The sequence below is a fragment of the Nesoenas mayeri genome (assembly GCF_963082525.1).
Source record: "Nesoenas mayeri genome assembly, chromosome: 27".
Taxonomy (NCBI): Eukaryota; Metazoa; Chordata; class Aves; order Columbiformes; family Columbidae; genus Nesoenas; species Nesoenas mayeri.
In genome coordinates this window covers 4,038,809-4,056,079 of record NC_137555.1, presented here as the reverse complement: position 1 = coordinate 4,056,079, position 17,271 = coordinate 4,038,809, and the positions used below count along the sequence as shown (strand labels likewise).

The following is a 17,271-nucleotide window of genomic DNA, read 5'->3' as shown; positions in this document are numbered from 1 at the left end:
TAGCTCTTTTAGAATATATCCCTATAGCAACAGAAAATGATCTGTCCTTAGAGGAACTGCTGTAAAATCAGGCTGGAATCATTTTTTACACTTGATGGCACTTCAAAATGAGTTTGTGTTTTTCATAGAGCTTTTGGGTTTAAACAAGCAATTGTTCTAATTGCTTGGTGCTATAATGCACTTCCGTGCCACTTTATTTTGAGTAAATGGCTTGAAATGTATGTCAAGCAGTTATTACTCGACGTGTGATTCAATGAGAAAATGAAATAACAGAGTCGGTGCTGCTGTTCCCTCTGGGATGAGAAAGGCTCATGTTTGACGAGGAAGGTGGGGCTTCTATTAGCAGGAGTATGGGGAGGGGCGTGAATATTAAAATCTTACAAAATACTTTTTATGTGGTTTTCAAACCCTGCTTTTACAGCTGTGGGTGCGGTCATTGACTGCACATCTCAGTCTTTTGTTTGCTTTGTTTAGCCAGTCCTGGCTTTGGTGATGTAGAGCAGCCATGGGGCAGGTGCTGCTCCAGGGGTATAATCAGCCCCAGGAACTGCAACGCTGCAGATTCAGCGGGACCAGGAGGATTTGAAGATACGGCCATGGTCTGGGTATGGGTTATTGTTCCGGTCACGGTCTGAGTGTGGGTTATTGCTCTGGCCATGTTCTGGTTAACACTCCAGCCATGGTCTGGGTGTGGGTTATTGCTCTGGCCATGGTCTGGGTGTGGGTTATTGCTCTGGCCATGGTCTGGGTGTGGGTTATTGCTCTGGCCATGGTCTGGGTGTGGGTTATTGCTCTGGCCATGGTCTGGTTAACATTCCAGCCATGGTCTGGGTGTGGGTTATTGCTCTGGCCATGGTCTGGGCATGCGTGAATGCATCGGCTGTGATCTGGGGTTGAGTTAACACTCCAGCCATGGTCTGGGTGTGGGTTAACACTCCAGCCATGGTCTGGCTAACACTCCATCCATGGTCTGGGCATGGGTTAACGCTTTGGCCATGGTCTGGGGGTGGGTTAACACTCCGGCCACACCACAGCATCCTTTGTGCTTGACCACGCAGTTCTCTGGCCTCTGAATTTCTGCTCAGCCTTCAGGATTTCTTAACTTGCGTGTGCTGAACACAGCACCACGCTGCATGTGAGTGAGAGGGGAGGATTTCTCTCCTGATAGTGCTCTACGGTCACGAAGGCGACCTCAGACGCTTTTGAAGGAGCTTCGCCCAAACAGGGACAACCAGCAGGTTGAGAAGAGCCACAAATAAATAGCTCCAGAGACAGAGTGGTGACAAGATGAGACTTTCTGTTAAGATGAAATGTCTTTGTATTTTGACTCCTATAAAATCTGTGGCTTTCTTCTGGCTCGAATCCTCCAGAGGACAGTGCATTTCCACAAGTGGTTTCTTGCATCGTCTCACCCAAAACCTGTTAGTGTATTTGTTGGCTTTAAGTGAAAAGCTTTTCTTCTTCATCTGAGTCAAACAGGAATGTTCCTGTTCCTTGGAAACCATCGACTTGTACATGTCCTTCCGAGGCTTTGGGAAATACTTCAGGTAGTAACAGAGAACCAGATTTTGGAAGGTATTTTAGGTATCTAAAGTAACAAGTTGTGATCCATAGCAAGAGTGTGGAAGCCCCCACATTTTATTTTGCTTCTCATGACTGGACTTGCTTTTTGTGTTGGTCGGTTGGTTTGTTTTCCCCTCCACTTTTGTATTTAATCAGCTCTCTTCTTACCTTCTTTACCAAAGACTTACCAACTTCACTTTTTCAATGAAACTCCTGCTTCTCAACCCTGTCTCTGAAAAAGTGACGATATCCTAACACTTGTTAACAATTCTAACCAGCCTTCTCTGCTGTCTTTGCTTCTTTACCTCTGTTTCTCCTTTGTGCTGCAGAAGATACTAACCTGATATCAGGCTTTGATGCTCCTGAGGGCTCTGAAAAAGTGACAGAAGATGAGTTTGACCCAATTCCAGTGTTGATATCCAAAAATTCACAAGGTAAGCCAGGATTCCGGGGTGAAAAAGGAAAAAAGGAGGACTTCTGGGGCAGTGGTGCAGTAATTCAAGTCCTAAACTGTCAGATAGTGTCATTGTAGTATTTAGTGAGCTTAGTCTTACCTTGGCCTTGAAATTCCTGTAGATTCTCTTTGTGGGAATGTCCGAACAGATAATGGACATGCCAACGTGTTTAGGTGCCCTGAAGTAGTTGGTACCAGCCTGCCAGGCCGGGCACAAACCGCCTGGGGCTGAGGAGTGATGGAAAACCATGTTCTCTGCCGTTCTTATTTACTGCTCGAGCCAATGGAAGGAGATCTGGGACTTGTGAGTGAACCTGGCATGAGGTGCAAGAACGGGAGACGACGATAGTCCTTCGGAACTCTGAAACTCCTGCTGCAAGTGGATTTTTTCCAATGTCTTTTTTGAAGAGCTTTGAGCAGAGTCCTTAGCACAAAAACTGGGAAGTTTCTCCTTTCAGAGCCTTCCTAGATTAACAGGCTCTTTGCAAACAGGTTCAGTCTGTAGGGTTAAGTCTAAGCAGCAGCACTGTTTGCTTAAAAGAAAGAGCAGTGCTGTGTTTGAGCTCTGCTGGGCACGCGTTCTGCAGCCTGCTCCATCAAACAGGTCTGTCTGCAGTCAGGCCATTTAAAAGTTCTCATTACAGTTTTCGATATAGGTTTAAAAATACACTCCAACACTCCCTTTTTTGGTTTTGTTTTGTTTTTAGTTTGATGGTAGAACTTTTTGACATCCCCAACTTCCATTTTTGTTTAGGGCAGGAATGTGCTGTAACCCGCTCTGCACCCCGTGCAGACTGTGCTCACTAGAAACAGCTCTCAGCTGCTCCAAACTCTGCTCCTGCTCAAACTCAGGGCAGATTTCTACCCAAGCTGGGCCAACACAGGCTGCCCTGAATACAGAGGAGCATCTTTCCCTCCATAGCAAAAGCTGTAGAAAGTCCTCAAAGCAGCTGGCAACTCAGAGATGCTCTTAAACGAGCTTTTCAAGGTTTAAAACTTTGAACAGCCCTTTCTATAGGTTTTGTTCTTAGAAGTGTTTTATAGACTCTTTAGTAAGGCCAGAATCTGGATGTAAACCCTGGAGAGAAGCAGTGGTTTGTACGTCTTGTTGGCCGTGGTGATGTTTTACCCACGCGAGGCCGGTGTGGGATGGGCAGCGGGTGGAAGAGCACGCAGGGGAATGTTGTTGCTATCGTGATGCAAGTAATGAGAAGAGCTTGAGCAATTTTTCTGCTTTGCTTTGACTTTTTTTTCTTGCTTGCTTGCTCTTGAACATCTGAAACTGTTGTGTGTGTGTGTCCTGTTCAATACTGAATTCCTATCTCTCACACTTTCAGGTGGGCATTCTAGAAACAACAGTGGAAGCTCTGAGTCCAGTCTTCCCAACATAGCCAGGTCTTTGCTGCTGGTGGATCAGCTCATAGACCTGTAGCAGTGACACAGTAGCAGACGCAGTTTCTGTAACGTACCTAATCCTCCGTTTTCATTTCCAGAAGAGTTACCTTCTGTTGTGGTTCTTTGGGGCTTTTTTTCTTTTATTTCCTTCCTTAATTACAAGCAAATCCAATCTGCCCTGGGAAAGATCCTGTGTCAGTTCTCCAGGTAGTCCTCTCTAAAGCTGGTAACACCGTCGTGGTTCCTCCTGCACCGTCTTTGCTCGCCCGTGTCTAAAGGCAGCACCGTCCGTAGCCGCCCCGCTGAGCTGTACACGTAGCACCACGGAAAGCCTGACCCTAAATCAATTAGATAATCGTAGCTGATGTTCGATCCCTGCCTACAACAGCCTCCTTTCTCCTTAGAGTAGCGCGTGAACAACTGTGTTTCAACCTTTGCATTTGTGTCGTTGGGTTGGGTTTCTGTTTCGGTCCTGTTTGCTGAGGGATGGGCAGGAGGGACGGGGGACGCCTGGAGGGATTTCCCTCTCCTGCAGGATCTGTGTTAGGAGAGCTGATGGTTCTAAGTGGCCAGGATGTGCTTCAGAGGAGGAGGAAGCACCGAGTTCCCCTGGAGCAGCCTGGCCTGGTACCTCTGGCCATGGTGCACATGAAGAGTTTTCCGGACTGCCCCCAGCTCATGGTTTGACAATCCTGCTTGTGAATGAACCACTTCCTTGGGGAGGGCGAAAAAGAGAGAACCAGATACATCAAAGCTGCAAAAATGACCCTCAGTGAAATATAACAAGGTTTCGAACCAAATACATGTGAGTATGGCTGTGCCTGGCGTTTTGTTCACCTTTTTTGGATGAAAAGGGCATTGTGGCCGCAGCAGATGTATATTCTGTGACTTCTTTTCTGTGTTTGAGTGGAAAAAAAGAAAAGAAAATTCCCCAACCTACTGTAAATTGTGTATGAAACAAATTGTCCTCCAGTTGTTTGTCTCTTTTTAATCCTGGTTTTAGTCAAGCAGCTGGCATCTGTTCTGGGTTCTTCTTGTACCTGCATATAGCGCAAAGCAGTTAAGTATGGAAGCGTTTGTTTCAGTAGACAAAGATTCCTGTGGACTTCATTCCACTCCTCGGTCCCTGTGGAACACGCATGCACTTGGTTCAGATGGTTTGAAATAAGTGCTGCTCCAACTCGATGGGTTTGACCTTTTCTTTTGCCCTTCACACACTTAGTTTGTCAACGAGCTGCATCCGCTCAACTTGTTTCCGTTGGCTTATGGTCATGGAGTCCGGAATTTCTATTTTGTGTTTGAAAGCTCTTTCTGACCAGAAGGACTCTTCCTCTCTAGTGGAATAATTACTCGCTTACCGCTGACCTTGTGTATGTGTATGTAGCTGTATTAGTAAAAGTGCAGTTCCCCACGTGTGAAAGTTTGGACGACTGAACTGTGTATGTACCGACCTCTAAGAAGGAAAGAAATCCAAGTTGGTGACTTCTCCTTCCCAGTCTCTGCTATTCCCTCACCCTTAGTTTAACAAATTCTGTACATAGAACTACCATCGGTTGTGTCTGCTCTCCATTACTCTTCTTTTAAAACCTACACTTAATAATAAAAGTATTGCTTAAGTGTGTTGTATCATTACATGTGTATACTGCACTTTCCAAGAGAAGCTTTACATGAGAACTATGGAAATGACCTTAGGAAAATTGTGGATAGAACTTTATTATTTTTTTGTTTTATATTCCTAAAGCACAGGCAAGCTGGACTGGAAAACATGGAGACGCTATAGATAGAAAGTTATTGTATAGTCAGATACTGAGATTATATGAAAAGATATGGATTTTAAAAAGTAACCATCTACTGTATATTAGAAACAAAGATTTCTGTGAATTAAAGTACTTTTAAAGAATGTTTAAGATTTTAAATCTGATGGCGCTTGTTCAAGGGTTCTGGAAAAAAGTATAAATGCACTGGGTTGTTAATAATGCTATTAAATAAGCAGATGTGAATGTTTATTTTATTGCTTTTTCAAGTAGCTATTCTTGGATCTGGGTGGGAAATACGAAACAATGGAGGCAGAGATGTCTGTTATCTAGCCCTCCATCGGAAAACATTTGCCACTTATTTGCGGAACGAATGGAAAACGCGAGAGGGATGAAACGAGTGGATATTTGGGCTTGATGTCGAGCTCTCAGATAAAGCGACTGTCGTACAGGCGTTAGGTTGGTGTTGGTCTCTCCGGCTGGAGCTGTGGGAGATGTTTCTGTCCCCTTCTAATGTCCGTAGGGTCAGGCGTTGTTAAGAGAACACAAACCTGGACCCAGCAGAGCGGTTTGTTCCATCAGGGTGACGAGGAGCCTCCCCACCCCGCCGGCCTGGGCTGCTTGTCTTCTTGGTGCATCCCCTGGCAGGATCCTACAAACACACCCTGGTACATGCAGCGATGTCCTTTCAAGTCACGGTTGTGCTTTGGGGGGTGAGATGTTCAAGGGAACAGTTGCAACTTAGATGTTGGTTCTTGCTCTGAGGGGGTTTGGCTTTTCGTCTGCCTCGGCCTTTTGAATCGCCCAAGTTCATTGCGTTGTCGGACCCACAATTCAGCCATCAGCAACTTTGTGTTGTTTCTGACAATATCCATTGTGTTGGCAGCATCTGTCCTGAAAACAGAAGGTGCTGCGGCTTTTGGAGTTCTGGCTGCCCGGGTCTTTATGGGGTTCTGTGGGATGGGAAAGGCCAAGAGATGAGAGAACGTGCTGCTGGTTCTGTGGAGCTTCTGCATCCTCTGGTGGCTTGAGGTGACAGCTTGAGGGAACCTCTGCGCAGAGCGAAATGGTTGGTAGAGGGAGCTTCCCACAAAAGAGCGATGATGGTGTTCTTCAGCTTTCCAAAACAACGTCATTTAAAAATTGATTTGTAAAAAACAGTTGTTATTACAATGAAATTTCAAATGTAATTCAAAGACAGAGTTCAGCAAGTTTTGGGGCATCCCAGCAAACACAAAACGTGGCGGGTGTTGGGCCTCTGCCTCCAAACGTTGTCAGGCCCGCAGTGCATGCGTGTTGGCCTGGAGCAGGTTCTGCTTGTTGGCCAGTGTGTTTTCGAGCTCAAGAGCTAGAAATCGGTCAGGAATCAGTCGGAATTGGGGAGAAGCTGGTGTGGATGTGGGGGAGATGTGGGTGTCGCATGGGGGGTGCTCAATGAACGAGGCTTTTGGGTCAGACTGGGTCCTGTCCCCTCTGTGTGGGGTGTGTGGGCGCCACGCAGCAAAACTGCAGCACTCCAGCAGCGAACGTGGGCTTGGAAAAGAAAAGAAAAAGGTGGTTTTGTATTTATTCTTTGTTCCTGTGTAGCGTATTTGGGTGGCTGAGCAGCTGCGCAGACTCCGCACATCAGTTCCCATCGCTGGTGTGGGCCGCTTGTGCTCCTGCCCTCCGCAGCGGGAGTTTAACCCCTGGAAACCACCAGCGTGTTCTTCTCCGATGGTCAAACTACATCTTAAAACCGCACGTGGAGCAGTTGGCTTGTGCGCAGGGCACGCGGGGGAAACCGAAACGCCACTGTTGGTCTCCAGTCAGTCTTGTTGTGAGCTGCTGGAACACGGTGTGCAGGGTGAACGCATTTAACGCCCACCCCATCTCACTTTGCACACAGTGAATAGCTGCCAAAACTAGAACGCTGAGTTCCTTCTGCACCCCACTAAGCCCGGGTCTGCTCCCAGAGCTGCCCCACGCGCTGACTTTGGGCAAGAGCGCTTCGTTCTGCTCTCCGGGTGGTTGTCACACTGACCTTTGGGTGCTGCTTTGGTACCTCCCTGGAAGCCTTGTCAGGGTTGTTCTGTGGTGTTGTGCAATGATTCAAGGAATCAGAATAATAGGGAAAACTCCCCCATTTCAAGAACAAATCCTTTTAAAATGCCAAACTAATAATCTTGCCTACTAGTGATTGTGCTGCTTTTTAGCCACCTATTAACATGTGTTGAGACCTTCCTGACTTTGGCTTGATACAATTGGGAGTTATTGGGTGGAGGAGCAGCTTTGGACTCAGGGAATGAGCATTTTTAGGCTCCAGGGATGCCTCTGTCTCCCCTTTCTCATTTGGTATTTTGCTGTTTAGTGCCCCGTTTTCCTACAAGGATGGAGGAGCTCCATGTGTCAGTGCTTTAACTCTTCCTCCAGCATCAGAAACGCACGACATGGGAGTGTGGGTGGTGCTCTTGGCAGTAAATCCCTGATTCCCCAGGTAACCCACTGCTTTTTAATATCGCTGTGCCCAGTTTTGTTGTTTCCAGATTGCCAGGGCCCTTCTTGCTGTGTTGTCTGACAGCTTTGAGTGAAAGCAGCTCTGCACTAAAGGCCAGAAGGAGCTCCTGCCCACGCATCGCTTCGCTTTTCCCTCCCAGAGCGATTCACGGCTCCTGTGCTCACCTTAGCAAGGGAGAAAACTGCTTCCCAGCATTTGGTGCCCTTCTCAGTCGCAGAGAGGGCAGGAAAGCATCGGAAAACATAATTTTTCTGCAAATAGGGCGTCTGCCTATCACACGGTGCCCCCAAGTTCAGACACTTGTGCTGCTCCCGGCCTAAGCAAACGGGTTTAAGTCCCGTCAACCCGTCTCTCGCTCTGTCCTAAACGTCATCGCTCACCTCACGCAGACGCCTGCTAACACAAGTCACTCCGCACAAAGAAAACTCCGCTCAAATGCCGCGTTTGCGCTGTTCTTGTGAAGAGTGGGGCCGTTGGGTGGCTGTGGTGTATTGTTCACCATGATAAATGCCTGTTTCCTCTCTGTGTTTTCCTGCGCGCTGTTTTGATGAGGATTGGGTAATTGCGAGGCATTTGTGCGATGCGGCAAACCGGTCTTGCTCTGCTTCAGCCTGTATGCTCTAACTCTCACAATAATACGTGGTAAATATATAACCAGCCTCCTGGAAGGAAGCAGCACCGCAGCCGTACTGTTCAGATTAGCATCTAAGGTTGGGCCGTTGCTGGCAGCACAGGCTTCAGGAAAGCTAGATATTATTTTTGTAGAGTAACTTATAAAATGTTCGCATATCTACACTGTCTTTATTTAGCAGTGTAATGTATCTAAGTGAATAGTTTCCCAATAAAGACCGATTTTGATGCCTAACGAACGACTGCTGTGTCTTCAATTGTGCGAAGCGGCTGAGCACACAGGTTGTAAGTGCATCTGTGGCTGGAGTTGATGGGGAAATGGTGTCTGCAGTGGGGCTGAGCCTGGGCAGGGTTTGGAGGCGCCGACGCTGTTTTGACAGGTCAGGGCCTCTTCGCCCATCGCTCAGCGGGTACCAAACCCCCTCCTCCTTCCTCCTGCAATTCACACTGCTTAGTTTTCACCTGCCTTTTTCCTGTCCTCTTGCTAACATGAGTCCAATGACATTCTCCCAACCTGCCAGTAGCTCTTGGAAGGTAAGAAATCTTCTGTTCTGTCTGTGTGAGTTGTAAGGCAAACCCAACCCAGCCTGGGCTCTTGTCACTGGAGAGGAGCAAACCAGCAAGGCTCTCCCTGCACTTTGTTGCTCTAACCCTGATCGTTAGAACTCTGTTAGATACTTGATTTGAAGTTCGTGGGATGGATCATTGAAAAGAATTTGTCTTGCAGTCGTTTAAAATAATGCTACCATACTCACTGGGATTCATTAAAAGCTATAGGCTGACCTTCATTCTTTGAAATGTGGATGTTACTGTAGCACATCATAAGGCATCCCTGGGTATTTTACCTGTTCGAGTGTAATTCCACGTACCTGTGGGATGGCTCACAGAAACAGAGGCTATGACCAGCTTCTGTCTGCTTGTAGGGCAGTCAATAAGCAACAGTGCAGAATGAAATGATCAAAATAGTCTGTTTGCTGGAGCTTCACTCCAGGCGGCAGCGTTAGGGAGTGGAAACCTCTCTGAGGGTGCTCGTCACGGGGGTGCAGAGGAAACCTCGTGGAACGGTGCCGAGAGAGCGCTGGCTGTGCCCATCCCTGTGCCAAACATCTTCCATCTCTTTCTGGAAACTGGTGCTCGTGGTGTCCCCGCGCTGTGAGGCGATGTCGAGTCGTGTGTCACTTTGTGTGTCGTAAATACCTTCCCTGGCATTGTTATTTTATTTCATTCGCCCTCCCTCTCCTTTCCATTTTCCATGCGTGGTGGTTTAAATCTGACGTGGCATTTTGTACGTAATAAATATCTTTCATTCATTCTTATTTACGACTACGGAGGTGGAGCTCGTTGGGTAACGCTCTTCTCTTGCGTTTTCAGGTCTGCAGAGGGATCCGGCGCTGTTCCCGGTTGTGGCTCTTGAACTCTGCAAAGGACCTTCTGGCGGCGATGGACTCGCTTTGTACAAGGGCCAGTCCGAGGGAGCGGAGGTGAAAACGCAGCACAACTCAGAGGCCGACTACTTGGTGAAAGACGGTCCTTCGAGCAACAGCTCCTTCTACAGCAGCGAAGGCGAAGGCACCGACCACGAGGGGGATATGTTGGGCTGCAGTGGGTCCAGGCCTTTACTGATGGACTCGGAAGAAGAAGACGAAGCCTGCAAGTTGTGCCCAGGGTTTCTCGAGTCCGCGCCCAAGGAACGGCACGAGGCCTCCAGAGAAGATCCCCGCTCGCAGCCCAGAGCAGCGGCCACGCTGTTCCCCGCCTTCCAGTCGCACACCGGCGAGGTTTTTAATGAACCAGATGTTTTTGCCACGGCTCCTTTCCGCAGCTCGAGAAAAGTGCCTGATGAGGTGGATGTCTTTACCAAAGCTCCTTTTGTGTCCAAGGGCAACGCGGCTCTTAGACATCCAGAAGAAGCAGATGTATTTCTGAGAGCCCCTTTCACTAAAAAGAAAAGCACGGAAGAGTTGACGTCCCACAGTCTGCCGAAGGAGACTTTCACACCGCCCGTTTTCCTAAGTCAAGGAGCTGATGTCCAGCACCGAGCTAACCCCATGTTCCCAAGCCTGGACTCGGCAACGCGTGTCTCCGTGGCCTCGGCGAGGTCTCCGTACCCATCTCCCGGGTTTCCTCAGCCAGGGAATCTTCATCCCTCTTCCATAAGGGCCGTGGAGCCCCAGGAGAATATCCCTCCCAAGGCCGTGCAACCGGAGCCGACCGAGCGGAGCCACGGGCAGGCGCTGCCCCAGGAGAACAAGCCTTTCCGTCCACAGTCCCTGTCAAAATATTCCCGTCACTACGGTCCAGAAGATGGGCAGGGTGTTGAAGTGAAGCCCATAGCTGCTTACAAGGTGGTTTCTCAGACCAACAGGCAGGTGATAGCAGGATCTGTCTCTGTTGCCCCTCTGGCTTCCAGGACTACGGAGCTGCCCGGCGCGGATCCCTTTGCGTCCGCGCCCTTTCCTTCCAAAGCAGGAAAGCAAAAGCCTTAATCTGCTGTGAGCTGGGAGGTGCGACCACCTCTCGCAGGACCTCGAACCTCTTAGTTGAAATGGATGATATAGCAATATATAAATATATAAAATAATTATTATTTTTTGGTCAGAACTCTATTTGCAGTGATACATAGTTGAACCATTTTAAGTTATGTTAGTTAGTCTGAATGCCTGGATCTCAGGACCTTCATATCCTTTTCAGTTGCTTCTTCTTCCTCTCACTGTCTTTATTTTTTAGATGCTTTCCCAAACCAGTAATATTCCGTATTTTCTGGTCCTGGCTGGGGAAATGCATTATAAGATGAACGAAAAGGTTTATGAATTACAGAGCAAGTCAAGCGGGACTTGCCAGTGCTCTGGAAAGGAAGCGATTTCACAGCTTCAGGGGTTATTGTGACTTCTTTCCTCTCTGGCGGAAGAGTGAGGTTGGATGTTGCTGCTGCTCGGACGCTCCATGCGTGCGGGTTCTGCGCGCACCCGGAGCCGAGCGAGCGATGGCCGTGCCGGGGCTGTGCCGCGCTGGGCTGAGCGGAGCCGTGCGGTGTCACCGTGCGCGGCGTCACCGCGGCTGTGACACCGGCCGTGCTGCTGCCCGGGTGCCGGAGCCCCGAGGGGTCTGTGGAAGGACGCCCGGTGCCTTCGGTCGCTTGTCTTGCAAACTCTGGGGTGCGTGAACTTGAACACAGCGTCTGTCCTGCTGTAAATGTTGGGAAAATCGAATGATCAGGCGACGCTTTCGGTTTTACACGCGTGTTCCCTGGCTGGTTTATGCCAAAGTGTAGGAGCCAGAGATTTGCTTACGGTGTTGTGAAGGAGCCGTGCGTTTTTGCAGTATTAAAGATATGCCTTATAGAAAAAGTTATTATGCAAACAACGCAATAGATGTCCTGACCTACATACCTCATTTGGTGTAATTCAGTGTTGGCTGCGATCTGGTGAGACTGATTTATATGAGCAGAAAACTTGACTCTGTATTTGTAAGTTCTGCCTTTTGTTTTTCTGTTGATTAAGGATGAGCCTAAACAAAATCCACTCACACTCCTTTGGTAACATTTGTTCTGCTTCCAAAATACGGTGCTTTCTACCGTGTTCCCAAAGGGAAAGACAACTTCTTATGTGTTGTTCAGTGAGTCCCAAAACGGTGTTTGGAGGAACAGTCCCCTGGGAGTTCAGGCCTGGCAGCTGAGCAGAAATAAAGCAGATGTTGCTCCCTTTGCTTTTCAGTGATATAAGACAGAGATAAGAGTGAAACCTCCCATCTTTATTTTACAAACTGCCTGTTTGCATAAGTTGTCTCGAATCTGCAGTTTTTGGCCCACAAAGGCTACTTGTAAGTGTGGACTGGCTTTCAAAATCCCCCGTTCCAGGGCATCTTTGGGCTCCCAGTCGCTGGTGAGTCCTTGCTGTGCAGCAGCCCTTCCTCCTGATGTGTGTTGGTGCTGCAGAATGTCTCCCAAGAAGAATTAGTGGTGGTTTTACTTTTAAGGACTTGATATCTATGGAAAAAAAAGTCCCCATTGCCTCCAATAGCATCCGGCCAAGTCTCAAAAGCCTCGTGGTGACCATTTCCTAGGAGAGTTTGTTCGTTACCACGTGAGCTGGAGCCTTGTGCTGCGGGTAGGGGACACGTTTTGCCTTTGGGGTCTCCCACCGGTGGCTTCGGGTGGTCTGGGTGTTCACAGGGAGCTGTTGAGCTGGGTTGTGAGGTCCGGAGCAGCCGCGGCCTCTTTGTGCTCGGAGACAAAGCCCTGTGAGCATCAGCGCTGCAAGCGAGGGCAGGATCGGCCGTGGCTTCTCCGAACGCGCTGGAGTCACAGCTTGAAGAGCTTCTGCAGCCGAAAACAGGGGAAAAAACCCCACACCACCTCCAGTACGTAGCTCTGTCTGCTGTCCAAATAATAAGCACTAAAGGAACGCAACAAGGATATTAAAGGTGCACGTGAAGGCTGCTGGAACGAAGCAGAGCGCTGCGCGGTGAGGGGCTGAGGCGCTGCTGGCTTCCCAGTGCAGCAGCCTGAGGGAGCATAGATGGAAAAACCCGGACAGCAAGAGCTGCCCAGCAAAGCGTCTGTGTTACCCATTGCTCCGTGTTTCCTTTCCCCTCCCCAAATTCACTTCTCCTCCAGCGTATCTCCAGTTACAGGAGATGATCCAAGCGTTCTGCTGATGATGGTCACTGGAAGGGCGAAGGAGAACCAGGTCAGGTCGTGTGTGCGGAGTCTGGAACCCTCTGCCCCGCTTTGCTGCGCTCAGAGTTGAGTCACCTCGGTGCAGACGGGCGGTTCAGGGCTTTTTCTGTCCTCCATCAGCACCTCTTGACAACAGAAGTGCTGCAAAGAGATTTCTGGCTTTCCCTTGTGGTGTTTCTCCAGCAAAGCTGAGGCCGTTGTTCATTGTGTTTTGTCGTCGTTGGGTTTTCTGTTTAAATATATACCCAAAAGGCGGTGGTTGTTTTTATTTTAAATATATACCCCCCCAAGTCATTTGTGGCTGGATTGGGTCAGTGAGGGATGCCGAGAACGGCTGTGATAGCAAACTGTGAATTCAAGGGATACCAAGTGTGAGGGCCCAGAGTTGTTCGAGCACGCGCCCCGTGTCACGGCCAGGCGGCTGATTTGGCCTCGAGCTGTTAAATTCGCCCAGGAAGCTGCTGGGAGGGAGCTCAGGCCTCGGCTGAGCCCGTGGGACAGGGAAGATGCTTCACCGGAGCGATCAGGTACCACAGGTACAAAAGATGGAGGTGCAAGGTATTGCCTTTGCTAACTGGATTCAGGTTCTCCTTCCTTTTCTTCATTTATACTTGAAAAACGGCTTTTGGGTAATTCTGTGAAACTTCTTTCAGCACTATGTCTGGGTCTCACGTCGCTGCTGCTGGAGAAGCATCAGCCTGTTCCCCCTCGCGCCCGCACCGGCTCCGTGTCCGTCCCGGCAGAGCGGAGCTGTGGGCTCCAGCCCTCGCTGTCCCGGGGGTCCAGCCCTCACTGTTGGGGGGTCCAGCCCTCGCTGTCCCGGGGGTCCAGCCTTCACTGTTGGGAGGCCCAGCCCTTGTTGTCCTGGGGGTCCAGCCCTCATTGTTGGGGGCATTAGCCCTTGCTGTCCTGGGGGTCCAGCCCTCACTGTTGGGGGTTTCAGCCATCGCTGTACTGGGGTTCAGCCCTCACTGTTTGGGGCTCCAGCCCTCGCTGTACTGGGGTCCAGCGTTCACTGTCCTGGGGTTTCCAGCCCTTGCTGTCCCAGGGGTTCCAGCCCTTGTTTTCTGGTAGATTCAGCCCCCGCTGTCTTGTGGGGTTCAGCCCTCACTGTTCTAGGGGCTCCAGCCTTTGCTGTCCTGGGGTTCCAGCCCTCACTGTCCCAGGGTTCCAGGCCTCGCTGTACCAGGGTTCCATCCCTTGTTGTCTGGCGTATTCAGCCCTCACTGTACCAGGGTTCCAGCCCTCGTCTGGCACATTCAGCCCTCATTGTACCGGGGTTCCAGCCCTCGTTGTCCTTGCTGTACCGGGGTTCCATCCCTCGTTGTCCGGTGCATTCAGCCCTCGCTGTACTGGGGTTCCAGCCCTCGTTGTCCTTGCTGTACCGGGGTTCCATCCCTCGTTGTCCGGTGCATTCAGCCCTCGCTGTACTGGGGTTCCAGCCCTCGTTGTCCGGCGCATTCAGCCCTCACAGTCCCATCCCGCTGGCCAAGGGAGGGAGGAAAGCCATGCCGGGCACAGCGAGGTGTGTGGGCTGGTCTGCAGCCCCGATTCAGGTCAGATCAGGCTGAATTTCCAGCTGGTATTTTGGCAGCTTTTATGTTCTTCAAGCACTTTACACACAGAGCAAGCTAACCATGCCCCAGAAGCTAATGATCCTGCCAGCCAACACCCAGTGCTTAAATGGTTTTAAATCTCTTTTGGGGGATGGAGGCAGCTTGTTTGTATCTCTTCATGTGACCTATGAATTAATGGGACTTGTGGTTATGGACAGAAAATGGAATTTCAATGCCAGTTAGTCCAATATCCTTCTCATTTCCAGCCTGTATTCCTCCTAATCCTGCACTGCCAGTACTGCAGCTTCAGCGCCATGAATTGTAAGTGGAAATTGCATTCCCATAGTCTCTGAAGCTTATGTTTTTAGTGAATGTGGAAGAATAATGCTAATTGTTTACCACGCAACCAGTTATCACAATGAAATAAGACCGGTATGGCCTCAATGCAACCTTTCAAAGTTGGTTTTCTGAAGAGAACCGCTGGTTTCATCTCTTTTTCAAGCTGTAGTAACTTCTGTAAACTGCCCTGGGTCCTCGTGCCCGGCCAGAGGGTTTGTCCTGCGACAATCTCCCATTCGTGCTGGGAAAGGGACTGGTTCCTACCCATTGCCAGCTTCAGCGTGAATGTGCTTAAGTCTCTTCCAAGCGATGGGTCGGGGTTTCTACACGCAGAAATAAAAGCGGTGGGCTTGGCTCTCGGTGCCTCGCTGATGTGATGCTTGTCCCGCGCACGCACCGGGACCGGCCGCCGCGGTGGAACCGGCGCTTGCCGAGACCTTCCCTGCGTCTGCTCTCCCTCGGCGCTTGTCCTGACGTGTGGTTCGGAGTGCGGGGCTGGTCCTGCCTTGCGGAGTTCGCGGTCGGGGTCTCGAGGGCAGCGCACACTCAATCTGTACCGCACGCTGTGCATGGAGCACGTAGGCGACAGTGAGCTCGTAACAAACCCACGTGAGCAATCATGGCACACAGCACCTGGAGCGTGTCTTCAGGGGCGCGTAAGCAAAACTGAGCGAGATCTGCGTAATCACTGAACTCTTAATCACTCCAAAGTGGTAATCTGTTACTTTAACTCAGCTTCCACCAAAGACTCTTGTGTTGGGGAGTTGAATTTTTGTGGTGTTTGTTTTGTTTTATTTTTTTCCTGACGGTGTTCGATCAAGGCCTTTCAGTGCACCGAAAGACTCCAAAGCGTTTTTACAGTAATATCTTGATAGCGAAATCTTGTTCCGGTTCTGAAACACATTCCTGAAACCTGATCAGCTGCGGTGGTGTTCCTTAAAATAAGCCACATCCTGTCGTTTCCATTGTAGGTAGGGCGGATACTGTCACACGCACCTAGAAATGCTCCCCTGGGAAGTCAGAGGGATGATGCTGGATCCCCTGTTCCTGATCCCCACGAAGTTGGAAGGTGGGGTGGGGAGGGCAGGGACTTGCTCAGGGCGCTGATGTGGGATGCAGCGGGTGCGGGATGCAGCGGGTGCGGGATGCAGCGGGTGCGGGATGCAGGGCTTGAGCATCACTACACAGCGAGCTGGGCAGAGAATGAAACTCCCTCATTCATGAGCGGTCGGAGCTGGAGCATCCGTGGTCTCCGCGAACTGTGACGAACAATCGGTGACGCGTGTCCCGAGAGCAGCGTTTCGTTTGCACCGCACTGTTGTTAAGGCGATCCGTAGCGGTGCTTGGAAGTACCTCTGCCTTGCAGATTTGATTGGAGTCAATATTGCACTCCGGGTGTGACCATCTGTGTTTCTGGTAATCGTTATGAAGAAAAGGTCAAGTTGTAAACTTATGTACATTTTATTAAAACTGTATCCGATTACAATACATTGTCTCTGCTGTGCGTTCCTTCTCCCCTCCCTGTGCAAAATACTTTTGCTGGATACAAAGATTCAGGGTTTTAATGAGTTTTTCCTGCCGAGGTGCTGAGCTCGGTCTGTCCCTACTGTTTTATCTGGCAGTTGTATTTTGTATTATGGCTTTGAGCAGTAGATATTCCAGTTTACGGGGAAGAAACCTTCGTGTCAGAGCTGCCGCAGAGTGGGAGCGCGGAACAAACTGAAGAGGATCCGCCATATGAGAGCGAACGGTCCGTGACCACCCAGTGCCGACCCCTGCCCAGCTGTGTCCAGCTGTGCGGAGCACGGGGTGTCCGGGAACAGGCTTTGGCAGAGCCCACGTGCTCTGTGTGAGCGCCACGGGACAGCGAGCGCGGCCAGGAATGAAGGGCTGGAAGTCTGTTTGAAGAGCTTTGTTGCATCTTTCGGTTGTATTAGTTAATTGTAAGAGAACAAGCAGAGGTCGGCCTAATGTAAGTGATTTTCGGGTCCAAACTGAGCAGGACTGTGATCAGGGTGAGGAAGAGGCAGCCACGGCGTGGACACAACATGGAACCTGCGCACAAACCGCAGTTTCATCGTGCTGAACGCGTCTCCTCCCCCCAGGGAGACAATTCCTCCTCGTGCTCCTTGTGCAACAGCCCTGAGCAGCTGCCGTCTGCGAAATCAGGAGTTCCCACCTCAAATACATTGTGATTAAAACCCCTTAGCTCCAACTTATTCTACAGCCCACGTCAATGGAAGATTATTCAGGAATGGGCTGAATTTGCCATTTCTTGATGGCTTGTGAGACCTGGGGGCGAGGGAGGAAGGTTTATTTGTGTTTTACGGGGCCCTGTGGTGAAACCTCGTTTGTATGTGGTAACACCTGCGGTTCTTCCAGTGAAGCGACGCCAGCAGCGGGGA

General features: G+C 49.9%; 1 protein-coding gene across 1 annotated transcript in view; it reads left to right on the top strand.

Annotated features, from left to right (window-relative positions):
• AAK1 (AP2 associated kinase 1) overlaps positions 1–11,816 on the top strand; it is a 69,387-nt gene extending 57,571 nt beyond the window's left edge. Inside the window, exon 17 of the mRNA XM_080360209.1 lies at positions 9,665–11,816. Within this exon, the coding sequence (XP_080216335.1) occupies positions 9,665–10,779 (1,115 nt within the window). The 3' untranslated portion in view covers positions 10,780–11,816. The remainder of the gene's footprint in view (positions 1–9,664) is intronic.
• Positions 11,817–17,271: the final 5,455 nt, after the last annotated feature.